Source organism: Anastrepha ludens, chromosome 4 (genome assembly GCF_028408465.1).
Source record: "Anastrepha ludens isolate Willacy chromosome 4, idAnaLude1.1, whole genome shotgun sequence".
Taxonomy (NCBI): domain Eukaryota; kingdom Metazoa; phylum Arthropoda; class Insecta; order Diptera; family Tephritidae; genus Anastrepha; species Anastrepha ludens.
In genome coordinates, this window is record NC_071500.1 from 53,057,845 (window position 1) to 53,084,668 (window position 26,824).

Here is a 26,824-nt window from a genome sequence, read left to right on the forward strand (position 1 = left end):
ATTTATAAATTTTTAAGATTTCCATATACCGCATGGTGGCACATGTAGAATTGTAACACGACTTCAAAACTCGATGTTTAACTCGGAACATAACTCGAAATGTACAACTACAACTATACACACCCATTAAGAAACGTATCTGTGGCACAAAGCACAAAAGTAAGGAAATGCGATAATGATTTTGGCCCATAAAATTAATAGAGAGTATCAATTGAAATTTCGTACTGAGCGTACAAAAGGCGATTGCAAAATTCAAAGGGTCGAAAAGGGATCGTACGATTTTTTTATTATATTTTCTTCATCCAAGGAAAATTGTTACGAAAAAAAGATAGGCAATTTCGGAAAAATCTGCTATCATATTTATATTTTGTATGAGAAATTTTAGTTTCATCCAATTCTGACGAAATTTGTGAGTTTCAATGGTTTTACCGATTTTATTTTCAAGCGCTAGATGACTTCAGAGTCGAGATATTTGTAAAATTGACATCTACTGTCGGATTTTTCTCTAAATACTTTAAAAGTAAAGTCGACTCGGTACGTGGAGATGCAGTAGACCTATTTAATATTTCCTCTAACCCGATTCAGCTCCCCCACCAAACATATATTAACCCTTTGCAAACTTCTCTGCTTGGAGTACCAGCTGGTGGGTGCAAATTTAGCTTTTCGGTGTTATTTCTCCCTTAGTGACTTAAAGTAAATATATGGATATTAGAAAAAACAGAATTCATTAAAACTGACTTATTGTGTTTAATAGTATAGCTTTCTACTGATCTCGGAAATCTTTCCTTTCCTCATCTTGCCGCCAGAATGTCTGCACCGACTTTTACGACGACTGTGGCGGCCTCAATAGTAAAGGGTTAAACAAAAATAAATATATTTTCCCTATCTAAATAAAAACAAAAAATTGTGTACATAAGGCGGTGCTTGATTTGAAAAGAGATCGTCCAATTTGAGCTGCTTCTTTTTTGTTCAGTTCACCGCCGCTGAAAGGGGCTTTTTCAGTGTGCCCATGTGTGAGCAACCAGAACCATTTGAATAAATACGAAGCTAACTTTCAAATGACACCATTTTGTGCGAATTTAGTCGAAAAAAGTGGATTTAATCCGACATTTAATGTAACTTTGTCTAAAATACAAAAGTCTCTATTACATACCATATCTGTGGACAAATCACGCAATTTGAACTTGCCGCTAGCTTTACATGGTGAAGGTTAATTACCGGATCATTCTTGCCACCAGAGAATGAGAATTAAAAATTTCTTCAAATCTCCATCAAAGCGGATAAAGGTCTAACTGGCAGTCATTGAACCTCAGAAAGCGCTTATTTCAAGAATTTCAATGGTTCAAACGAATTTTTGCCTTGCCATAACAATAAATAAAACGCAATGACGACCTTTGGAAGTATTTGAAGTTTATCTTAAATTCCCATGTTTCCCGCTGACCAATTATATAGGCCTTAACTATATTTATGATTGTTGTTAAATAAATTTTAGTATGCCAAAGTGATTACAAGTGCGTTGTTAAAAATGTACAACAGGAGAGTAATCGGAATTGATATTATAAAAATGGTGAATAGGTCCTAAAAATTGGGGCAATAGTTAACCTTAGCTCTGATTAGAAACACTTTTGCAACACATCATTGGGCGATTTATACATGAAAATTGAGTGCAAAATAAAGGCAGACGAGCCCAAGCTAAATTTTTAGTGTTAAATCCCCAATAATTGGCTCCAAAGCTTGCTATAGATATACAGCAGGAATTAGGAAAAACATGCAATACTGAAATTATCTGTCCCGTGCTTTAAACGGTCTTAAATGTTGACTTGCTGGTAAGAAGCCACTTGTTAGAAAAAAACCAAGGGTGGCAATTACAGTAACTAAGGAGCTTTGCAAGGCCTCGGGCTTTTGGAACACGATCATATTTTCTACAGAGCTTAAAAATGAGAGCCCTAGAGCTATTGTAAATTATGGTGGTTTGTAGCTGTATGTTCGCAACCAGCATAGAAAAATCAGTCTTTATTAAACTGCCTTGATATTCTTCAAAATTATTTGATCGAAAGTACTGATTTTACCCAGATATTCATCGAAAACATAAAGCAGCTATCGTAAAATCATGGCTTATATAGAACTGCACCCATTTGATGACACCTCCTAATATGAAAATATTGAAAATTTGTGAGTTCTATTAGACAAAAAAATTCGAAGCCACAAAATTTCAACCAAAGATGAGTTGAATATAAACCACACAAAAACTAGTAAACTCAATGCCAACTGGTATCTAAGCTCTTCAAAAGGCTATCAGACAAAAATACTAAGTTTTGAAGCCTAATACAGGTTTTTAAAATTATTTAAGATTAATTTAAACTGCATCAAATAAGCTGTTTAAACGTTTTTGATTGTTTACTATTTAGAGTACTCAATGTAGAAATTTCCGTGTGCACTATGTCGAGGTTGTATACTTGTATATCGGTCGTTCACTATATTCAGGCACGACTGTATTTTAACTGGCGCCCATCCAATATCATCTTTCAGTTCAAGAATTATATGATACAAAAAAAAGTTTAATAAATTCAAAATATATTATAAGGTCTTAACGGGACACCCTTTATATCTATTTTGTTATCGAGCATGTATGTGCATGTAGAGCGCTACTTCTGCACTCGTAACACCGATTTTTATTTTACATATTTTCACGTGTGCTATTTGTCTGACCTTTATCTGTTTCAACGGTTTTTATAACAAACAGAATAGTCAAATGTCTAAACCAGCTTTTTGTTTGACCTTTGCGCCGACAGTTATACGAATGTATGTTTAAGATTTTTTAAGCGCGTTCACCCATAGACAGACAATGCTAAACCTTCGCATGCATTTGATGTCATGAAAAAGCTTATCATAACAACCAAATGCCACTTGATGGCAGCATAGGTTCTTCACCAGTGGGAGAATACGAAGAAGTACGCCCTAAAGTGGAAGAGAAGCTCGACTAAAAATATAATATTGTAAGCGCCAATTCTTATGTACGTGTTAATGTACGTATGTATGTCTATAAATACATCTGTAAATACAAATTGTAAAAGTGTGCTGTGAGCTGAGTCTTGGACTTCTTTTGTAAATTTGACCTTTCGAGTGGTTTATGGGTGGCATTATTGTCGCGCTTGAATGCGTTAATTTCGAAATCGTTTCTCACGTGTGAAAAAAAGCCTAATTAAAGATTACTATTAAGATAAAATAAATAATAAAGTGTACATACATATAAAATATTCGTACACAAACGCACAAACGCATACATAATTATCTCGCCCATTGTGTGTTTATGTAACATAATTTCGAACACCTACTGTGACCTTCGTTGGCATGTTATTCAAGTGATTAAGTGCGTGTACGCGATTTTGAAATGTGCCAACTTTTTCAAATGATAAATGATTTTACCCTTTTTAGTGCACTCATTGTTTTATGCGCAATAATTTTGTTGGTATGAATGATGTAGATGAATGCAAAACATTTGTGTTTGCTTTGTGTTTTTGCAATCTGCTAACTGTCAAATGGAATTATTGTGTTTTTTGAAAGGATTTGCATGGTTCATGAGTTTGTAACGCTTAAATGATTAAAGAATTAGCTCAAATATATTTTGTTTAGCAAATTTAGATATATATACAGTTACTGATTTTATTAAATTTTTTTTTTTCTAATTTATGCCTTTCATTTTTTGTTTCTTTGCAGCTACCGCCACGGCTAATACGAGTGGCCTTTGTGGCATGCCTTGTTTTAGTGCTGCTCTCACAAATAGCCGATAGTGCGCAAAGTAAGTAATATTTTTATACCCTCAACTCAATAAGTAGGCTCACAGTGCGATCTACCTACATACATACATATTTAGTCATAAACTTTTACCGACCTTAAAAATTTGATCTCTTTACGGTGTAAGTGTTTGGGTAAGTTAAAAACATCATCTCAAAGGAGTGAAAGTGAGATATTAGCAGTGCTTCGTAATTGTTCCGCTGGTTATAATATAAAGTGATATGTTTAAAGGTTTGAATTTGTATTTGTAATATTTAAAGAGTTGTTGCGAATATATTCGCAAAGTTTTATTGGCTTGCTTGAGTACGCTAGGTGGCACTAGAATCGATATATATGTAAATATAAGTATTTATGTATGTAAAAACTCAACTATTTACGCTCCTATTTGGGTTAAATTCAAAATAGACACATACATGCATATTGGCTAGGTGAGAAGGGATATGTTTGCAAAAATTTACTCTAACTTGAAAATGTAGGGCTTACTTAAAAGTAAGGTACTGTCATGGTAATCTTTCATTATATGCCACTAACTGTCAGCATGTGTCGATACGTGTTTACAAGGTGGCGCAAAATTAATCATCCTACCGGAAGACTTATAATGTTTACTAATTACCTCGTGTGTCAATCATATTTGACACTTTCGAGCTAACTAGCTGCAGTATACATACAGACAAACAATGGAGAATATAAAGGTAAAAATAAAAACATTTCAGCACTCAAAATATATATTTTTTTTGTAGTAAAAAATTTATTCAAAAGCAAAATTGTATGACTACTTTTACGCCCACTTGTACAATCGAAATGAGGCGAATGTATGTTGTACAAATTGCTTGCATTATGCCCGCGGATAGGTCAATTAAATCCTATCGTTTTGGGAGTTTACGAATTGCTCAATTTGACCCAATTGACCGGTTTCGGTCAAGCGAAGCAACTCCTTCACTCTCTCAAATCTGATTTGTTGCTGCTTTGATGTGAGATCATGCGCCTTTCGATCTTGTAAGGCTTGCCCTTTAAGATCATTTTTCAGTATGCGGCGGATGCTACGGTCAGATATTTTAAGTTCTTTCGCCATTTGATTGGTACTTCGTCGGGGATTTCGCTTAAGTCGCTTCTTCTCTTTTTAAACCATTTGACGTGACGTTGCAGTCTTTCGATGTGCCCGTGCATCAGCTGCGAGAGCGGTCTGAAGTTGGTTACACTTCAGTGTCGGACCCTGTATGTAAATATATGTAGCATATAAATACGCCAGATTCGTACTAGCTCTGCCTAGAAAAGAAAGCAGAACTATCGTAGGCATACTGACAGGCCAAAACTTGCTAGCGGCACACGCATACAAGATAGGAATTACAAACAATGATACCTGCAGATTTTGTAATGAACTGGACGAGACAGAAATTTTAGAACACCTTCTATGTTCCTTTTTTCTATCATTTGGAGCTTTATGCCCAATGTGGGCTTCAAGCCTGAGGCAACCGAATGACAGTCAAAACTATGGATTTTTCAATGGCATAAATGAACCACAAGCAAAATAACTAAACGTCAATTGTTTCGATTCGTTGGACCCGTACTTTTTGTACCGTCTGTTTATTTATTTCTACACAACCTGAAAAACAAAAACTATGGTACTATACATATATCCTTCAGCATTATAATAAAATACTTTTTTATTATAAAATACTTAATATAAAAAACAAATCTTGCTACGGCGATTCCACAACACTAACCGGATTTTCATAATGTCATAATTCTAAATATGTAAGACTAACTTGCAATAATACTTTTTCCCTTGAAAGTTCAAAGACACCATCTTCAACTACATAAAATTAAGAATCAATAGCAAATGAAATCGTTCATTTACTGCAAATACCAAAAACGGTTAGGTAACAATTGTTTCGTGCGGCAAGCGGCCGATTTTTTCTTGGCAATTGCTCCTCAGGAAACCAAAAGCAATTAAGTATTTGCCACTACAATGCAATTTATGCAGCACTCTCAGTATTGTTGTTGTCAGTTGATGTTACCTACTTTTGCAGTAGGGGATGTAGTTAATGTTTGTTCTTATTGTTTTTATTTTGGTTAAACGAAGTCGTGCCTGAGATTTAAGTAATATTCGCTATCAGTGGTGAGTGGCTGAAAGGCATTTAATGGAGTTAGGAGTTTTGCCGCGTTAGCAACAACAACTAAATATGCAATGCTAATTTAATTTGCAGTTGCTGCAGCTGCAAAATATTTTCATTTGTCTTTTTTCTTGTTTGCTGTTTTTTGGACTTAGCATTTGCAATCATTTTGCATCAACAAAGCGTGACGCTCATAAAGCTTGTTTCGATTTAAATGAATCTTAACAATTTAAGCGATAATAACGCTAAACGGAGGATTTACAGATTTTGAAACAAAATAGCTACAAATTCTCAAAAATTTGTTTGGCTGTGAGACTTGGTCAATGTACCAAACTGATCTGTGCTAAGCCGATTAATAATTAATGCACAAATATATGTACATAGTATATATGTATCATATGTATATGGATACACGCAAAAACACACACTCATAAATAACTGCCTTTCAATCTCGTAAATTGCAATTTCGACAGTACACATACTCTAATGTAGTACTCAGTGTCAATTAATGACATTCTCAAGTTGATTAATGAGTTGGAGGCGTTGTATTAGAGTGTTGGTTATGCGGTAGCCTTTTGAGCGGGAAACCGCATACGCAAATTTCTGAAACGATTATCGCACATTTAAATCTACGAAAGTTTGAAAATTGAATAGGTTTCTTTTGTCTTCCATCTTTTGTAAATTAAACTAACTTACAATAGAATTTCTGCATAGTAACTCCAAAAGACATCTGTATTGTGGAGTCTGGTATACTCCAGTTCATAAGAGCCCTAGTACTTAAAGTCATTTCGATACACAACTCGGGCATACGTCAACCGAAATATGGTAGTACTCGTATAAGCAATTTTTACATAAAATCAATAGAAATAAGGTTTATGGGTATTCAAATCCCACGAAGCTTCAAGTCGGGGAGACCGTTCACTTTAAGAGTCAGCTTTGTATTTTCACCGCTTCGATGCAAAGAAAAAACTTGAAAACATGTTAAGCCTTCAAAGCTAAGCGATAGGATAGGGATGACATTATAGTTAATGGTTGGTTCATTCACTACCACACAGTGCAAAATCTCCATGTACCATATGCATGTAAATCTTTTAATAGTAGCCGGAATTTTTCAATAAAATTAAGCGCTTCAATTATTTATTAATTTTAATTTTATTTCCTTCAAAGTAATTCCCATGGTTTGTTGGTTGGTTTAAGTCACTATCATTCACCAAGAATCTAATTCCGCACCATTTTGTTGCCACATCTGCGCTATCAACAACTAATACACGTTACTCCTAAATGAATATATCCAGTCTGTATGATTGCGAAACCTTATAAGGTTGTTTATATTTGTACCAGCTGGCTATTCGGCAGGGCATTTCCAGGGCACATAGTTTCCTTTTTCTCTGGTTGATTACAACTATGACAGTATGAATTGTAAGGGAATCACAACGCCTGAATCGCCTCAAAACGCTTTACACAAAGTGATAACTCAAGTGGTAGTCATATTAGGTGAATATAAAGCTTTCGAAATGGTGAGTGAGCCGGCATTTTGTTTTAACATTTGTTTTAACAAAAAACCGAGAGTTGTTTCACTGCATGCATTGCCAAATATTCGTTCTCAAACGCTGCAGTATGCTCACACAAAACTTCTTCTTTATTGCTTGGCCGACTGGGCGGAATTCGAAGTGAAACATATCACGACAATCAAAGAAAATGATCAACAAAACCTAGACTTTCGCCCGACTTTGTTCTGGTTTCTTGGGTTTTGGCTGAAAAAGAGCGTTTCTTTAGCGATATGCAATGCGATGCTGTTTATGCAAAAATTACACCAATATAGGCTGTTCATACTTTCTCTGATTCTCAAACCACGATCTTTGAATACAATATTTTTAACTTTTTTCGAAGTTTCCTTCATTCACAGAGTTAAATGGAGGATGGAATGAACCATGAACATGGCATTGTCAATCCCCGTATCCTACCTATGTAATAAAAGTATGTATCATCGATGAATTTCGAAAGGATAAAATTCAGAGCTATATTTAACATATATAGACTTGAAATTTTCAGTCGAGCTTATCCAATGAGTTTTAATTGTATCCCCCAAAAATAGTGGACGCAGAGCTAAATTTCCAAAATATTTTTTTTGAGAGATGCTTTGTTTCAAAAAAATTACAGGCCGAGGTTTTTAACATTAAACCGAATTGGCGCAGGCACTATTGACCTCGGCGATCGGCCGAACGTATCATTTTGAGAATATAGGAAGATCACGTGATATTAAGCTCGAACTTTTAGTATTTGTCTAAGAATGTACTTCTAGTAAATTTTTGGATTATTACAGACTTTGGTGTAGGCCGCATTGGTGAAAGTCAATCGGCAATAAGTGATTTCACTTAAAAAGTATCGATATTTAAGAATAAGAAATGGAAAACCACTTTAGCTGGTCAATCTCCAGCTAAATTGAAATTTGTGATATATAACATGTTTTTTTTAATGCAAAGCAGAGGATCAAGGACCAAACAAAACACTACAAATACCTCTTCGATCAAAAAGTTTCTGGAACAACCGCCAGGTGACGCTCTAAGTGAACTGATTTGAGTTCTGTTTTGTATTTGTTAGGTTGACACATCTGTTTTTAATAGCCCTACCAAAATTTCATCGTCATTGCTTGACATTTGTAAAAGTTACGCCGACTTGAGTAAATCTACCTCTGCAGGTATTTCTGATTTTTAACAGTTATAAAACACCAATAAAACGAAAGAATAGTAGATCAATAATCGCAAATTATGGATCAGAGTGCTGGCAGAAGACTTGAACATCGCTTATGGATCCATTTAGGTCACCGTAGTTAATGCTTTGGGTTTGCCCCATGTTGTTGCAAAGTAGGTTCCACAGGAATTGAATTTCTTGTCCCATACATAATTTCCAAGGCTTAATCCGACCAAACATCCATCAAACGCCTCATTACTGGATACTCACGATTTTTAAGGATTACAACGATATTGTATAAGTACAACACAAATTTTTCCCAGAAGTACTATAATTTAGGGGTGATTAGACGTTTACGGAAAGCAGCAACTCGTGGATTTGCACCATGATAACGCACCGCCATCATTATGAGTGAATTTTTGACCAAGAACAAAGCAGATACCATCCAACAGCCACCGAATTCATCTGATATGGCTCCCTGCGATTTTTCCTGTTTGATCAAGTCAACTATCGGTAACGTATTTTAGCAGCCGAAAGGATGCATTGGAAAAATCGTAGACGGCTCTGATAGTTATCCGGAAAATAGAGTTCCAGCCAAGGCCAAAAATGTTTTGTACGATTGATTGTCAAAGCAAAGTAGAAAACAAAGATTGAGCTCGCTAATCAGCTGATTTGCCGATGCCACTTTTAATAGATTCGCCTTGGTTCCAGCAATGTTTCGAGAGCTTGATCAAACGCTGGCATAATTGCATTGCAGTTGATGGGGACTACTTTGAAGGCGATAATATTTTGAGGAATAAACTTGTATATTGAATTTTTTAAATAAATGATTCGGGAAAATTTTGATTAAGGTGATACATACTCGTATACAGGAGCCTTTGCCTCAATGATTCGTCTTAAGTTTAGTTTTCTAGTTTTCCCGCATTGAGTAAAGCTTTATACAACAAATTGAAATCTTTGTCCCCAAGACAATCATTTTCTACACTTTAGTGCTCTTAAAACTGTTTTTAAGACGGTTTTTAATAATGGAGCCGACCAACAACAGTTAATTAATCGGTATGGGATATCGATCCCGAAAAAGACGATTTGTGTTACAATATATTAATTTTAAATGGTTATATATATATATATATATATAATGGGCGTGTACGCTCTTTTTGGGTGTTTGGCCGAGCTCCTCCTCCTATTGGTGGTGTGCGTCTTGATGTTGTTCCACAAATGGAGGGACCTACAGTTTTAAGCCGACTCCAAACGGCAGATATTTTTATGAGGAGCTTTTTTATGGCAGAAATACACTCGGAGGTTTGCCATTGCCTGCCGAGGGGCGACCGCTATTAGAAAAATGTGTTTCTTAATTTAGGTGTTTCACCGAGATTTGAACCGACGTTCTCTCTGTGAATTGCGAATGGTAGTCACGCACCAACCCATTCGGCTACGGCCAACCATTTTAAATGGTTACTCTTATACAATTTTTATCCTAATTTTTTGTTCAGATAAATTGTCTACTAAAATTAATATTTTTATTCCATTTTGCAGCTAAAACGCGCCGACGATTACGTCGCCCCACATCCGCATCTACGGCTGCTGACTCACGCAGCAATGTTGTTGTTGCAAAACGTGCTACCCAATCGCCAGTTGATGAGATCGAAAAACGTGTTGATCAACAGTCATCTTCGTCGTCGTCATCCTCCACGACCACCGTGTCACGCGCACGCGGTCGTTCGAAATCGAAGGTACGCAGTTCAATTGGCACCATCGCAGCTGGCACTGCTTTAGTGGCGAGCAGCTCTACTTTGAAGGGCAAAAAAACCAAAGCCGATGATGGTGGTATGAAGATCGTTTGCTATTATACGAATTGGTCACAGTATCGTGTGAAGATCGGGAAGTTCGTACCTGAAGATATACCAGCAGATTTGTGTACACACATCATCTTTGCTTTTGGCTGGTTAAAGAAAGGTAAACTAAGCTCATACGAGTCAAACGATGAGACAAAGGATAATGTGCCCGGTCTCTATGATCGCATGTTGACCCTGAAGAAGGCCAATCCCAAATTGAAGGTAAGTCGCAGGTCGGAATAATTCTTGAATTCTCAAATACTCAATGCTAATAAAAAAATTCGTTTTGTGTCCTACTAGATATTGCTTGCATTGGGTGGCTGGTCCTTTGGTACCCAAAAGTTTAAGGAAATGTCCGCTACACGTTATACTCGTCAGACATTTATATACTCAGCCATACCATTCTTGCGTAAACGTAATTTCGATGGGCTGGATATGGATTGGGAATACCCGAAGGGCTCAGATGATAAGAAAAACTTTGTGTTATTGTTGAAGGAACTGCGTGAAGCTTTCGAAGCTGAGGCTCAAGAGTTGAAGAAACAACGTTTATTGCTCTCCGCTGCCGTACCAGTTGGTCCCGATAATGTTCGCGGTGGATATGATGTGCCAGCTGTGGCCAGTTACTTGGACTTTATAAATTTGATGGCTTACGATTTCCACGGCAAATGGGAGCGGGAGACTGGTCACAATGCACCGTTGTATGCGCCCTCTACTGACTCGGAATGGCGCAAGCAATTGTCTGTGGACAATGCTGCCAATATGTGGGTGAAAATGGGTGCGCCAAAGGAGAAGCTTGTGATTGGTATGCTAAATATATTCCCTATTATGCACTTCAGTTTTAAGTTACCATTTCACACGTTCAGGTATGCCAACATATGGACGCTCATTCACATTGGCAAACACCGATAAACATGGTCCAAATGCGCCTGCGACTGGTGGCGGCCGGGAGGGTGTCTACACTAAGGAAAGTGGTTTTCTGGCCTATTATGAAATTTGCGAGCTGTTGTTAAATGGTGCCGTCTATGTTTGGGATGATGAAATGAAAGTACCTTACATGGTGGATGGCGATCAGGTAAACTTCTCTTAAGAATAATTTTACATGTGATTTAACTAATTAAAAATTTTGTTCTGCTAGTGGGTTGGCTTTGATGATGAGCGAGCTATTCGTAATAAAATGCATTGGATTAAATCAAATGGATTTGGCGGTGCTATGGTTTGGACCATCGATATGGATGATTTCAAGGGTGAGGTGTGCGGCGGGAAAGTAAAATATCCGTTAATTGGTGCAATGCGTGAAGAATTGCTGGGTATCTCGCGTGGCAAAGAAGCAAAGGATGTCAATTGGACTGAAGTAGCTGCCACATTCGATGACTTGGAAGAAGTAAATATTAACTTTATGATAATTCAAGTAACTTATTTATAAACCTTTGCTATTTTTAGGAGGAAAAACCAGAACCGATCAAGATTGATGTTGAGGAACTGCTCAGTAAGGTGCGCAAACCGGTGAAGAAGCATCGCATCAAGTCAGGACTGCTTGCTAAAGAGCAGAATAGTAAGCACACATAAAAATATATTTTAAAGTTGTACATGTTCATGCTTGTTTTTTTTTTTCTCCACAGCACGCCCGGCTCAAGTATTCTGCTACCTGACAAGTTGGTCTGCCAAACGACCAGGTGCTGGCAAGTTTTTGCCCTCAAATATTGATCCTAAACTCTGCACCCACGTCGTTTATGCTTTTGCTACACTCAAAGATCACAAGCTAAGCGAAGCAACTGATGATGATCCCGAAAACTACGAGCAAGTTATTGCTCTGCGTGAAGAGAACCCAGATTTACAAATTCTTTTGGCCATCGGTGGCTGGGCTTTCGGTTCAAAACCATTCAAAGAGCTCACCTCAAATGTCTTCCGTATGAACCAATTCGTTTATGAAGCAATCGATTTCCTACGCGATTACAAATTCAATGGGCTCGATGTGGACTGGGAGTATCCACGTGGAGCTGAAGATCGTGCTGCTTATATAAACCTGTTGCGTGAGTTGCGTGTTGCTTTTGAGGGCGAAGCGAAATCATCCGGACAGCCGCGTTTGCTCTTAACTGCCGCAGTGCCTGCTTCATTCGAAGCAATCGCCGCCGGTTATGATGTGCCTGAGATCTCGAAATATCTTGATTTTATCAACGTAATGACCTATGACTTCCACGGCCAATGGGAACGTACTGTTGGACACAATTCACCATTATTCCCCTTGGAGGCGACAACTGGCTATCAAAAGAAATTAACTGTGGACTTCAGTGCACGCGAATGGGTGAAACAAGGTGCGCCCAAAGAGAAATTGCTCATTGGTATGCCGACTTACGGACGTTCATTTGAGTTGGTCAACGAGACACAATTCGATATCGGAGCGCCGGCGTCGGGTGGTGGTAAGGCGGGTAAATTTACGAATGAGGCCGGTTTCTTGAGTTACTACGAAGTGTGCTCGTTCTTGGCGGCGGAAAATACGACATTGGTGTGGGACTCTGAACAGCAGGTGCCATTCGCCTATCGTGACAATCAGTGGGTCGGTTTCGATGATGAACGTTCGCTAAAAACCAAGGTTCGTGTGTATAGATACATATCATTGAATGCTTACGCTTATGCCGTTATTACAATATACTGTAGATGGAATGGCTGAAGGAACAAGGATTCGGTGGCATTATGGTGTGGTCTATTGATATGGATGATTTCTCGGGACGTTGCGGCGCTGGCAAGTATCCGCTTTTGAATTCGTTAAACGATGAATTAAAGGATTACAAAGTTGAATTGGAATTTGAGGGTCCATACGAATCGCACGGTCCCCGTGGCGCCTATACCACGAAAGATCGTAAGTCGAAACATCTTTAATTGCGTATAATAAATTAATTTAATACCTTTTCCATTCTTTAGCTCACGAAGTGACCTGCGAAGAGGAAGATGGGCACATTAGTTATCATAAAGATTGGAGCGACTGCACTCACTATTATATGTGTGAAGGTGAACGCAAACATCATATGCCATGTCCTGCCAACTTAGTTTTCAATCCACAAGAAAATGTGTGCGATTGGCCCGAAAATGTGGAGGGTTGCCACGCGCCGACAGAAGCGCCTGCCTAACCATTTTCAATCGCTTTGCTCTTTACATATACATACATATATACTAACTTAGAACAAAAAAGGAATAAATTTCGAACGAAAGTGAAACAACAGTGAAGAAAGGATACATAAACTTATGAAAAACTTGTTAATATTTTGTTCTTGCTCATATCTATACACATTTGCTATTTAGTGAGTAGTTGTTAACTTTAAATTTTTGAGAACGCTTAAGTAAAACTGCCAACAAAAACTAACAACTAAAACTATAAAAATTCGATACGTACTTTTGAATCAATACAAAAATTTACAAACGAAAAAATACTCAAAAAAAAGAAATATGTATATTATAAAAATGCACATCGAGGCATCTTGCAAAACAAATGGAAATTGTTAACGAATTTGCATGAATTTTTTTCTCCAAATCATATGTGTAATTGAATGGAAATTACCGCATTCGAACGTGTTAACTTTTAAGTTCCCTGCTATTAGTATGTAGTGCCTATTGAATAATTATTTTTATAATACTAAAACTGCCAATACAAACTGCCGTATCAGAAAATGTTTTTATCATTTCAAATCTCTTTCATTTATCTATTTTTACTTATCTCTGTATCTAAATATCTTATCTCTGTATCTAAATATCTTGTGCTTCAGCCCATGCTTCAATATTCGAACTCTATTATTTTGTATTTTATTTTTTTTACAAATTTATAAAAACCATCCTGTTTGTATATACAAAACTGTGATAAACATTAAAACGATATACTAAATTTCAGCCTTATTTCGCTGTGCTAATTCGTTAATATGTATCTACTATAATCTCTCTACTTTTCTATCCTTTGTATCCTCTATTCTGCTTTCTTGCTTACACGTTCGAAGAATAATGCGTTTCGAAATTGGTGAAATTTTCGAAATTTTTAATGTAATTTATGAAATGTAATAATAAATTTGTATTATAGTGTTATGTTTAGTAAATATGATAAATAAAATAAAAAGTGAATAAAAGTATAATAACCAAGTGTTAGCCATTTATGGAATATTATAGGGTGACTAGAGAGAGATGAAATTGATTAGGCTCTATTTTGAAGCAACTTTTATGAACATAATTGGTTGGTCCAATTATTGAAGACTCGGTGTAATATATGCGACGTTATTCGGGTAACATTATCTCGAATGTTGGCCTTGATTGGTTTGTTGCCGCAGGCTGAAAACTTGACGTATACTAGGCTACGTTAGGTTAAGTGGATGTCATCCGCACACTTAGGTCTGAATAGTTCCATTGTGATACCACTTTTTGCAGAGGAGGTTAAAATCTAAAATGTCAGAAACATCATCGTCTTGGGTGTTCTATATCGGTCGCATTCGCTTTGCGCTCCCATTCTAAGTTTCGCGGTTTTATTAATATCCTTGCTGCAAACTGTTTTACACCTTCCCATTTCTCTTTGGAGTTCAGCATTTGCGTTAAAAGGTTTTCTGGTGTGGGGCCGACGCCGAGGACTTTTGCGAGCTCGAAACGCTCTTCATAAAATCTGGCCTAGTGAAAAGTCACGTCTTCTGCACTCTTATCTTCGCTGTGACACTCTGGGTAGGTCGAATTATCTGCTAGTTTAAAATGGTCGAGGTACGCAAGAAAGCCACCATGCCCACTGAGGATTTGCATTAGATAGTAGTCCGTTTCGCCGTGCTTTCTGCTTATCCATTTATCTAGTTTAGGGGTTACTTATACGTCCATCGTCGTTTAGAGGAGTGTTCCCATCTATTTTGCCACTTTGCTATTGTACGTTCGCGCTCGGTTATTTTGTCTTCAGATGTTGGTTTGTGCGCACGTGAGTGATACAGTCGCTTAAGTTCTTCTGCTCGTATATCGAGCACTGGAGCTCTTCCTGTACACTCCTGAGACTTCACTGAACCAATCTGTTAAAATCCTTTTAAATGATAATAACCCTTTAATATTCTTTTACTGTATAGAGCAATTCATGCACATTATTGTGCGGCCGTGGTTCCATTCTGGCCAAGCTTGCCTACTTATTGGACAAAAAGGTGATTGCCTCCAATGGACATTAGCAGCATTGATAGAGTGTCTATCTATTAATACTTTGCACGTAGCTAAGGGAATCGGTATTACTGCATTATCTGGGTGAATGTTTTCTTGCAAGCTCATCTGCTTTATAATTACCTTCTATATTTCTTTGACCTGTCGCCCAGATCAGGTTTATTTCAAAATATTCCGATACTTCGCATACTAATTTGTGACATTGAACTACCGGTTTTCACGAGTGTTCCACAGACTCTAACGATTTCAGAGCTGCATGACTATCTGTGTGGTTTTATAATTCCCTCATAGTTAGGGGTCTCTTCTTTAAGAGATATAAGCCCCCTCTTATGGCGATAACTTCTGCCTGAAAGACACTACGGTGATTAGGCAAGCGAAAGCATGCGCTGATGCTTAGCTTTTCCGAGTAAACTCCACCACCAACCTGTTCATCAAGCTTAGATCAGTCAGTAAATATATTTACTCTTTTTTCGTCATCTACCGTACCACTGTCCCAGTCCTCTTCTGAAGGTCATTGTGGTGAATTATTTATTAGAATGAAGCCCTAGACTGTTACAAAAATCTATAGTAGCTGGAATAGTGGGACATTTTTCTATTATAGTCGAATGACTTTTATTGAATGTTTTTGGGAGGGCAAGTTCCCTGAGCCTCGATGCTGACTTCGTAACTAGTTGCTTACCATATAAGCCAATGGAAATAAGTATAAAACTACTTTTAGTACTTTTGTGGGAGTGGGTCTAATAGCTCCACGTGTAGCTTGCTGCTCTTTGAATGCGATCCAATCTGCTCACAATAATATTTTTATCAAGTGCCAGCCACCATACTTATATTCCCTATAGTACAACAGCACATACCTTTGCTGAGTACAATCAGAGTACTATTTTCGGAAATAAACCCCAAGTTCATCCTGTGGTTTTCTGGCATGAGTAAAGTGCTATTGAAGCTTTCTTCATTTCTACATTTACTTTCCTAATCTAATATTAAGCTTAGGTGGCGAGACTTTCTCTGAACATATGCATCAACGCATGGTACTCCTCTCTTCAAGGTTGTTCAGCAATTTATTCATTGTCAGAACACAAATGAGTGGAGACAGTATGCTGCCTTGAAGGGTGCCGCTGCTGACTGCTCTTTGTATCGTCGAGGTTCCTAATTTTGAATTAACGAACCTTTATAAAAGCATTTTTTTGATTAAATTCACCAGAACCTCGGGAGTACGAAAATCCGTTAACATCGAGTACTTTTGCCATCGCAAGAACATTTTAAAAGCACCTTTGTTATTAAGAAACGCTACCCAATGAAAATAATCGAGGGCAGCTGCGGTATGTCCTTCTTCATTTCGAAAGAAATAAAGCGCACCAAACGGCCAATCTTTAAGGATACATTATACACTTGTGGATAGTGTTCGCTCCTATAATTCGGCCGCTGAGCCGAAAATAGCCTTGATCTCTTGGAACAACAATCATTACTCTCTGGCCACTCTTCCAAATTTCTCTAATGTTCTGGAATTTTATGATTCAGACTTTTCAGGGGAAGATGATTTGGAACCATTTTATTTTGACACTGACATTGACATCGTACATGATCGATCTTTAGTAATCTCCTAACTTTCGAAAATCATTGTGAAATATGGAAATCTTAGTGCTCTTTTTTGTTTGTTTTAGTGTTCTGAGACGTCGATGCTATATGGAAATCGAGATTTCAGAAATTATTAAACCGTTGAAGGCGTATATTGTCCGATCAATTTGGTAGAAAGATAAACTGATAGAAACTGTCAACAGGGTAATGAAAATTGCATTGGTAGGAAACGCTACAGCGGAACCAATCGAGGCAACCAAATGAATTAACAAATCTTCCATAAGTAGCGGGATTATTTGATATTTCTAACAAAAGCATCTTATTTTATTTTCGAAAGTAAGCTTTTACTTGACTTGACTAAGCGTCAAGGGGAGTGAAACCTTTGTTAATCATTCTAAAAGTTATGGGTTTTGAAAGAAACGCGTAAAAGCCTTGCAACCAATGAACTCTGGAACAAACAAATATTATCTCCCCTCATTTCTTGAACGCACTGAAAGCGACGGGGCCAAAATGCCGAGGATTTGACGAAAATGTAAAAACGCATTACCTCCGTTCGGTAAGAAAAAATTGCCTTACAAAAACATTTTGGACTCAGGGTTGCAAGGCGAACTTTTTTTCAGTACAGTTTAATGCACATACATATATCCTATATACATATGTTATATATATTATGTATTAAGTAGGTTGTCTCTTCAGCATCGTTCCCTAAAAACTTAACAAAAACGACGAAAACAGCATCAGTACCACAGCTCATCTCCGAGCACACAACTTTGGGCATCCGGGGATTATGACGGGGAAAAAGCAACTTCATCTGCATTAAAAAGCTTAAATACATAATTATAAAATATAATATGAAGATATACACTACAGCGGCAAGGCTTTTTGCCGCCTGAATGGGAGAGGTGTTAACTTCGTTCGGAGTTTCGAATTTCCTGCTCCCCGATAGGAAGTGCGGCTTTCAGTTTTTATCAAATATACAAACATTACTAATACACAAACATTTAAAAGTACTCAGATGAAAGAGTTTGTTCTCCGATTATGGTGTTGTTTGGGTGACAACCACAACAGCTGTGTTGCACGATTTTTTCAAATATTATGTTTGATGTGAAATTCTGGCTACAAACTGTTAAATATTTAGAAATTGTTGCATTCAAAGTCTTTTTAATTGGCATGAAAAATATTTTGCTTGTACGATGCCTTCATTCTTTTCTTTGTCATTTTTAATAGTAAATGAAACATCAAACAATCATATTTTAAAGACATATCTCTCTGTTTTATACCCATTTAACCCTTCGAAATATGTAAAGCATCTTTCAAACAAAAAAAAAAACCCCAAACAGTCGATTCATCATTGCCCAATTGTCGAAGACGTCGTGATATCGATGTTGAAAGTTGTTGAGCAATACTTTGCGCTACAGCAGCAATATTCCCAACATAGCGTCCAGTTTTTGGTCTGCCAGTACTTTTTCTATAATCAATAGAATCAGGTTCCAAAAATTTATTCACCAACCCTTAAATTGTCGACTCATCGGACGATTATTTCCATAAAAAAATTACTAATTTTGCGATATGTTGTTTTTAAAGATCAACTATTTTCATAACAATAAGTTTCAATAGTTCTAAAGCATTGTTCTATCGTGTAAAATTATACTTCTACCTCTGGACATCACTTTTGTTAGGCCCTCTACAGTTTAAAGATAGGTATGTTCCTGTAAAAATTATATGTACAGTAACTTGCCGGTTACTTAATTTCCGAGAATTCGCTCTCAAAAAGAAAAATATTAAAAAGAGTGCATAAACGCAACACCGGTAACAACTAGCAAGTTTTACGAACAGCTGATTAAATTGCTTGCGAGAAAAATTATAGAAATTTTGCATTTAATTAAAAAAATTATAAAGCAAATAAATGCAAAATAACACACACATAGCATCAAATGATTTTATTTTGTCTACAATAATTAGTTCCATTTCATTATTGCTGTCAAATGAAGAACATTCCATCAGCAACTGTATTGTTGTGGCAATCACAGCTTTCTTCATATTTTCCCTTTATTTAATGATTTAACATATATTTCGAAAATGGCAGCGAAAGTGACTGGAGGCTGTGGTCCACAAGCGCATACCTCTATATCATTGGCTAATTCCCATTTAATAAATATGACTTCAAATAAACTTTATAAATTTTATTTATAAAATACTTACTTACATTCTCCACTTTAGTCACCATTTTTATTTAAATTTAGAACTTTGACTCAATTTACAAATTTGGATTCGTGTTTACTTTTACTTTGCGATCAACTGTTTTTCTCACTTGCAAATTCTTACAAGTAAAAATGTATCCAATATAAACTTTCAACTACCTCTCAAAATGAAATGCCATTTTGCTCTCGCACTTTCCCCTACTTTGGAAGTTTTTTGGATACATGAACACCTAACTTGATAATTTGTAACAAATTACAATTGTACGAAATTGTTAGAAATTATTTGCTTCATGAACAGACCTAATATTGGCTTATCTCTCAGAAGTCTGCTGTCTCCAGATTTTCGAGAAACAAAATTGATTTATGAGTTGAGCTTCAACTTGTTACAGTTGTATTTGCGCACTTGTTGTTCTAGATTTTGTATAATTTAGTTAAATAAAACTTCACTACAAGCTTCGTTAAAAATTTATTTATTATTATTAAAAATAGTAACAATAAAAAATACTTTTGTGTATTGTAAAGTATCCGTAGTAATTTTAGGTGTACATAATATTTTCAGTTTTTATTAATAAAAAATATATACAATATACTAAATTTACGCATGTACATATTTGTAGTTACTTTGTCAGTCCCATCTAGATTCCCTTTGAACTACTCCTCAAACCTCTCCTCTCAGTTGAGCGCTTGTTGTACGCGTTGTAAAAAGCGTACCGGACGGAACCAGGGCATTAAAACAGGTTGCACTGAATGCGGCTGTACAACGGGCACCTCCAGACTGGCCTCGGTAACTTGTTGACTCTTCAACCACGCATCGAGCATCTCTGCAAAGTCATTACGAAAACGCTTTGGGAACAATTCTAAATTGGTACCTTGAAATGTGTTATGCAACAATTCGGTACCATCACGTAGTCCAGCACGCAATCCCTCACCTAATCCTGATTCCTCAAAATTCCGTATAGTATTTTTAATTACCTCTCCAACTGGTGCCATTGACATTTCTTGCGAATTGCGTTTCGTTTCATTTTCTTGGCTTTCTTCACTTTCCTTATTAATTGATTTCGAAGATTTTTGTTTACGAAAGATCGGTGCCGGACGTAATAGTCGATTGGGATGATCACTAAACCACGAATCGGATTTTTCGGATGGCACATTATCTTCCTTGCGTTGCGTTTCGCGCTTCTTGTTGCTGCCATCGCGCCTACGCAACGGCGCTGGACGCACTAAAGTGTTGGCAAAGTCAGTAAACCAGTCTAATGGCTCTGTCGAACGACGACGACGAGCGGCAGCCAAGCTTATAGCTTGCGGACTTTCGTTAGCCTGCAGCTGTGTATTGCTTTGCGTGGCCATATTCGGCCGATAAATGGAAATGGTAGTGCGTTTCTTAGGCGTACCCGTCAATGCGACAGCTGCACGCGCCGTATCCAATTCGAATTGCGCAGCCGTGCGGATGAATCGTTCACTGCTTGGCCCTTGAATGAGTACTTCAAAAGGTAGGCTTTCTGTATGTGCTACTTGCTGCATTGATGCAATGCATTCGTAATTTGACGGTTGTTTTGTTTTTGTACTGTTGCGTTTTTGGTAACCTCCATGATAATTGCTATACTTATCGTACTCGCAGAGACATTCTTCGCCACAATAAAAACCCATACAACCACATTCTCCACAAAGTGCCTTACAACTGTTTTCCAAACGCTGCTCCTGTGCTTGATTCTTGCCCCATAATTTTGCAGTATATAGGTCTTTCTTTTCAAAAGGCGCCGCTGTTGTTATAACGATGATCCAAATAAGTAGCAGACCCACTGTGTACAAGCATAAGTGGGTATTGGATACGACTGTGGCAGGTGGCATATTAAGCAACGATTTGCTTTGTATACTTTTGTATGTATGTATTTTCTGAAGACTGCCCGATTGTTTGCGATGCGCTTGACGGTTTTTTGTCAACTCAATGCTGCTGCAATGCAATTAATTGATTTTATATTGCACTCACAATTGATGTTATTGTGGTCGATTGTATGTTGGTAATAATTCGAGTGTTATATGTTCTCAATGTTTATACATTTCGTAATTTTCATTTTAATATTATTATTTTGGCTTTTTGTTTTTTTGTTTGGCTTTGCTGTCTCTCAATGCTTCTTGGTACTGAACTGAGTATGCTGATTTGAATATTGTTTTGGCTTGGCTCGATGGAACGTTGAAGAATCTGCCGACCAAGCAATTTCAAACTGTTTTGAGTACTACATGGCTAAGCCAATAAGTTAAAATAGTCTAAATCGACATGAGAAAGCCAGTAATAAATGTTTATTATTATATATTATTGACCTGTGCTAGGCATACTTTTGTGTACTATTGTAGTTCAAAGTATCCGGGTAGAAAAAAATGATAAATGAGGCACGAATATGTTCCTCGAAAAGGTTAATAATAACAAATTTAATTTTACTCAAATCGACTTAAGCTGCTTTAATTTGCAGCCACCGATGAAGTACATGTTGAGTTACAAGTGTGAGTACTTGCTGTACTTGTCGAAATGCCAGGGCCGGCTATAGCTGAAATTTGTTTGGGCCGAAATCGCCAAACAGCAGTAGATAAATAATACACTTACAAAATTAAATATGCTTTTACATAGGTACGTATGTATACAGATTTGCCGTATATACTGTGAACGAGTAGTATACTTCGATACTATCACCTTATTTCAATGAACGTTATTTGTAACAGTAAAACAAGATTGAAATAAGTGAGAGAACACAATTCTACCCAGATCAGAGTGGATTTTCGAGACCAATTCTGCCATGTCGCAGTTTTAGAGAGGTCGAAAGGAATTTGTCTAAATAGCCATCTTTTCCAAACAACAGTAAGCAATTAAGTTCATTTATTTAAAAATTTGGAGATAACGATGTATATAAATATATAAGGTCTTTATAAAAAAGAGACGCCTAAATGTCAGTAGACGCAACCCTTTTTGAAGGTAAGCTTCTTAGGCGTCGATGGACGAGCGAGGATGGAGAGTAAAATTTCAAGGCCATGCAACGTTTTGGGCATTTTCGTTCCGCGCGAGAAAAAAAGATATAACGTAGAGGAAAAGGAGAGAGAGAGATATCTATATATATAAAAAGAAGTTACATTTCCTTGGTAATCTTATAACTCAAGAACCGCCGAACCGATTAACACAAAAATTTTAGAGTTCTTTTCTATCTTTGAGGAGGTGGTTTGTGTGAAGTTTGGTTGAAATCGGTGCAGCCGTTCCTGAGTTATGACATTTTATGTGATCAGAAAGTGAAGAAGATCGTGTTCGACGAAATTAAGTGAAAACACAACGACACAGACGAAGAAATCAGTCGGTTAATAGTGAAGCACCAAGAAACCGTCGTGGGCGTACGTCCGTTTATGATATACGTCAAATGGACCGCGCGTCTTTCAATTTCGATGCCACCATTGATTACAGCATGCATGCCTACATTGGCCAAATGAATATAGAATGTATACATTGCAAAGCAATTAAATTCAGAAACGAAACGCCTGGTATGTGCTGTCCTGGTGGGAAAGTCAAATTGCCGGTGCTAGAACTTCCGCCAGAACCTTTGCATTCATTGGTTTCTGGCAATTCACCAACGTCGAAGCATTTCCTCTTAAACATTAAAAAATACAATTCATGCTTTCAAATGACATCTTTTGGAGCTACAAATATTATAAGAAATGGATTTATGCCGACGTTTAAGGTTATTACTTCGTTTGGAATAAACAATATCATATTTAATTTATGTGCCGTCCCTGTGTTCGATGTTTTTAAAAATTCAGATCCGTTATCTACATATATTTCTCGAACTTTACAGATTCAAGGTCAAATATACCATAGAGCTGGGTCTTGGCTACCATTCCCAGATGGTGACTATCAATTTTTGCAAATATATTTTATTGGTGATGATAATCGTGAATTAGATCAGCGCTGTGCAATTTCGGCGAATACGAGAAGATCAATCGTGAATGAATTGCAAACAATGTTCCATCAACGCAATGAATTGGTGAAATTGTTCAAAGTGGCACTCGATCTGATGCCCACCGATGACCACAAAATAATAATAAAAGCCGATAAAACACCAATTGGGGAGCACGCCAGACGATTCAATATAAAAAACATTTTATGTATGGTGGTGCGAAGCCCACTGGGGAATGCTAGTACCTTATATATATCTTAGATACACTCTATACTATTTTTCCTGAGTTTTTCCTTCTGGTTACAAATTTCTAGTGAGAAATAACACTGCCTACTTTTTGGCGCTTATTTGTTGGTGCAAACTTGTAGGAAATATATTTTTGGTGCCTACTTTTGGCGTTATATCTCCTTGGGGGCGTTTTTTGGCGTTTTATTTTGGTGCCTACTTTTTGGCGCTTATTTCCGTTTCCTGGCTAGTGCTTGTGCGTACAATAAAGTGCTATCCATTCCGGCATCGGATTTAATGGTGTTGTCTTGCGGTAATTTGTGCCGTTGCTGCGATCCTGGAATCACTGCGTTTGTGCGGGTGATAAAAGCTCAGAGTGGTGCGCGTTGTTGCCACGGTTTGTGTCCGGCGTTTACCTACACCGGTCAACCCTTCTCTGTTTTTTGTAAATTTTGTCTATTTGTATTCTCTGCAAAGGTTGTGAATTTATTTAGATATGTATTCTTTCTCTCTCTCTCTCTCTCTCATTCTCTCTCGGGTCTCTCCCTTTTTCTTCGTCTGCCTTGGAAGTTTAACTTCTGTTATGTGTACTACGCTACACGCACTTTTTTATGCCATCTTTGACACTTGCCAAGCAAACAGATGTGCAATTTTACGCGAAAGAAAAACACGTTAAAACTTGGAACTTATTATGGAAATGTATACGCATAACGTCTAAGATCGTTCGACCACACTATGATGGGTTGGCATTAAATTCGTAATAGAAACAGGCGCTATGAGGGTGGACATACATAATTAATGAGCTGCATATAGTACCGCTATGGACCGTGCCGACAGTTGTATGTATGACTGCAAGCTAATCACTTCAACCTAACCTAACCTATTATGAAAATGGTCGATCTTTACGAATAACATATCGCAAAATTCGAGATTTTTTGGCGAAAATAATCATCCGATTGAGTCGACAATTCAAAGGTTGGTTAACAAATTTCATGAAACTGGTTCTGCCGTGGATAGAAAAAGGACTGACAGATATAAAACGGTACGTTCTATTAAGAATAATGCTGCTGTAGCGAAAGTGTTGTTGAAGAACCTTCAACATCGATATCTCGACGTTCTTAACAATTAGGCGTTCATAAGTCGACTGTTTGGCGTATTTTCCTTGTGCTCGTTGTGGACATTTAAATGATGCCATCACATAATTTTTCAGAGTTCTCCACAAATGTATGAGGGAAGTTTCATATGTTGTGAAAACCAAAAAAATACGTAATATCGAAGAAGTTAATAAACAATTAAAAATTATTTTGTAGATTAACGTTTGTGAACATTTGCTTTTTGGAATATTTGTTTACTTTAGAGCAATCGAAAATCTCAAATTTATTGAAAGAAAGTAAACTATTTAATATACAACATTTTATGATCAATGGGTTTCGAAAAAGGTTGAAACCGCCACCTTTCTTTTTATACTACACAATTCTCACAAGGTTACTAGAGCGGTAAAAAAGTGGCGCTTCTCACCAAATACAGTAAACGTAAATATGAACAAATACATATATATATATATATACATATGTACATGCATATGCATATTAAAGAGTACTTGATGAGCACACGTTTCTAAAGCTATGTATTTTCAACAAACAAATAAAAAATAATAAACCATACGGTTCAGATTCGGAAAAAGCACGTTGCACAGCCTCACAGTGCATAAATTCAAAGTATTATATGTACATATGTATGTACATATCTATATCTTACATTTCAACTGAGTACAAAAACTTTACATTTAAAAAAAACGCAAGTTTAATTCACCAAATGCATACATTTGCGTATTCTTATTTACCATTTGAATAAGAAAGGTACCATAAAAAAATTACAATAAAACAAAAATAACGTAAAGTTGCATACGTATTAGTGCTACGATTTCCAAAAACATAGCTCTTGCTATCGTTAAACATTTAATAAGCATTTTCATAATTCTCAATCAAACCGTATAGAACTTGCAAACTAATTTTCTGACCAGTTATTAACGCCTCTTGCCTTTGCCCTTCTTACCGCCAGCTGACTGTTGCGCTTGCACATGTTGTTGCTGGTCACCAGTTTTGCCTTGACGTGTTTTTAGTTGTGGTATTCTGATTGATATATAACGCATTATATCCTCGCGGTTGCTCAGCTCTGGATTGCAGGCTGTTCCATCATCATTACGCATTTGCACGCGGATGCGACCACGCAACTGTAATTCCTACAAATGATTAGCAAAACGTATATAGTTGAGTTGGTGCAAATTGCATATCAGGTGCATTGCCAAGAGCTTACCCTGCTTCGCTCGCGCGAATACTGCTTGTTTTCCACACCGACACGCAAATTTGTGACAGATAAGACATCGCGTATTTCAGCGTAAGTTGGGTTCTCAACGCAAACATCTTTTGGTAGGCGCCGTCCTTCCTGGCGTGTCTTTTTACTATTTATATATGCAGGATAGATGCAAATCCAACTAGAATATTAAAATAATTCTTCAATCAGGGGCCAACCTGCGAATATTTAAAGCCTTTACCGTTCAACATCGCTATGCTTTTTGCTCGGATGCCAATTTGTTTGCACTGGTTGTGACGTAGCCATGGGATATTATTATTTAATATTATTCTTTAAAAATTTTATATTACAGAAAAGTAAGTGAAATTCTGCTATGCTTAGGAGGAAATTGACATAAAAACAAAAATTGACAACAAAATCGTTTGACACGTTGCAAATGTGGGTGCTGCCAGATTAGACAATATGTTTTTGGAAAAGAAAGTTAATGGTTATTAACGACAATTTGCCAATGCGCAAAATTAATCTAATTGGGGTAAAAATCGAGGGAAATATTTAGAAAACTGTCTATCGCTTTGAAAAAAAGGTTAAAAGGGGGGATAAGGGGGTGTATCCCCATCTCAAAATTGAAAACCGCACCCTCCGGAGCCTTATAGCTTTTAAGTAATTTAATGTTAAAGTTCAGTAATATAGCGAAAAGTTGGTGTTGCCATACACCTGAAATAAAAACGAAGTTCGTATGCAGAGATGTTCAGTGGAGGGTTGATTGTAAAACTGCAGTATTTTTTGCTGTAATTTAAAATTAATTTTAATCAATACGTTTTGGTGCCAATATTGATAATAGAAGAGGGATTTAATTATTTTTATTTTATTAACTTTATTATTATATTGATTAAACATATAAACTCGAAAGCCCAGTTTTCAATACTAAACTAAAGAAATCTTTATAGTCCACAAATCAGGAATAAATATATTTAGTTTTATAAGTC

The 26,824-nt window shown here is 36.9% G+C and overlaps 4 protein-coding genes across 5 annotated transcripts in view; 2 read left to right on the forward strand and 2 right to left on the reverse strand.

Moving 5' to 3' along the window:
• The window catches only part of LOC128862364 (probable chitinase 10), a 72,653-nt gene extending 58,100 nt beyond the window's left edge, over positions 1-14,553 (forward strand). For both annotated transcript variants that reach the window (XM_054100943.1, XM_054100944.1), the window contains 9 exons: positions 3,718-3,799; positions 10,137-10,657; positions 10,736-11,237; positions 11,299-11,507; positions 11,571-11,816; positions 11,876-11,987; positions 12,055-13,025; positions 13,091-13,292; positions 13,355-14,553. In XM_054100943.1, the coding sequence (XP_053956918.1) occupies positions 3,718-3,799; positions 10,137-10,657; positions 10,736-11,237; positions 11,299-11,507; positions 11,571-11,816; positions 11,876-11,987; positions 12,055-13,025; positions 13,091-13,292; positions 13,355-13,560 (3,051 nt within the window). In that variant the 3' untranslated portion in view covers positions 13,561-14,553. The remainder of the gene's footprint in view (positions 1-3,717; positions 3,800-10,136; positions 10,658-10,735; positions 11,238-11,298; positions 11,508-11,570; positions 11,817-11,875; positions 11,988-12,054; positions 13,026-13,090; positions 13,293-13,354) is intronic.
• A 5,305-nt stretch (positions 14,554-19,858) lies between these two features.
• LOC128861457 (uncharacterized) lies at positions 19,859-21,533 on the reverse strand. The gene has a single exon (XM_054099598.1). It carries the CDS (start codon positions 21,214-21,216, stop codon positions 20,041-20,043), a length of 1,176 nt encoding a protein of 391 aa, XP_053955573.1. The 5' UTR covers positions 21,217-21,533; the 3' UTR covers positions 19,859-20,040.
• Positions 21,534-22,766: 1,233 nt separating this feature from the next.
• LOC128861832 (uncharacterized) lies at positions 22,767-23,561 on the forward strand. The gene is made up of 2 exons (XM_054100207.1): positions 22,767-23,084; positions 23,199-23,561. Exons 1-2 carry the CDS (start codon positions 22,767-22,769, stop codon positions 23,559-23,561), a joined length of 681 nt encoding a protein of 226 aa, XP_053956182.1.
• Positions 23,562-25,327: 1,766 nt separating this feature from the next.
• LOC128862370 (signal recognition particle 19 kDa protein) lies at positions 25,328-26,244 on the reverse strand. The gene is made up of 3 exons (XM_054100947.1): positions 26,080-26,244; positions 25,842-26,019; positions 25,328-25,767 (listed from the first exon to the last, which is right to left on the reverse strand). The coding sequence occupies exons 1-3, from the start codon at positions 26,142-26,144 to the stop codon at positions 25,552-25,554; spliced, it is 459 nt and encodes a 152-aa protein (XP_053956922.1). The 5' UTR covers positions 26,145-26,244; the 3' UTR covers positions 25,328-25,551.
• Positions 26,245-26,824: the final 580 nt, after the last annotated feature.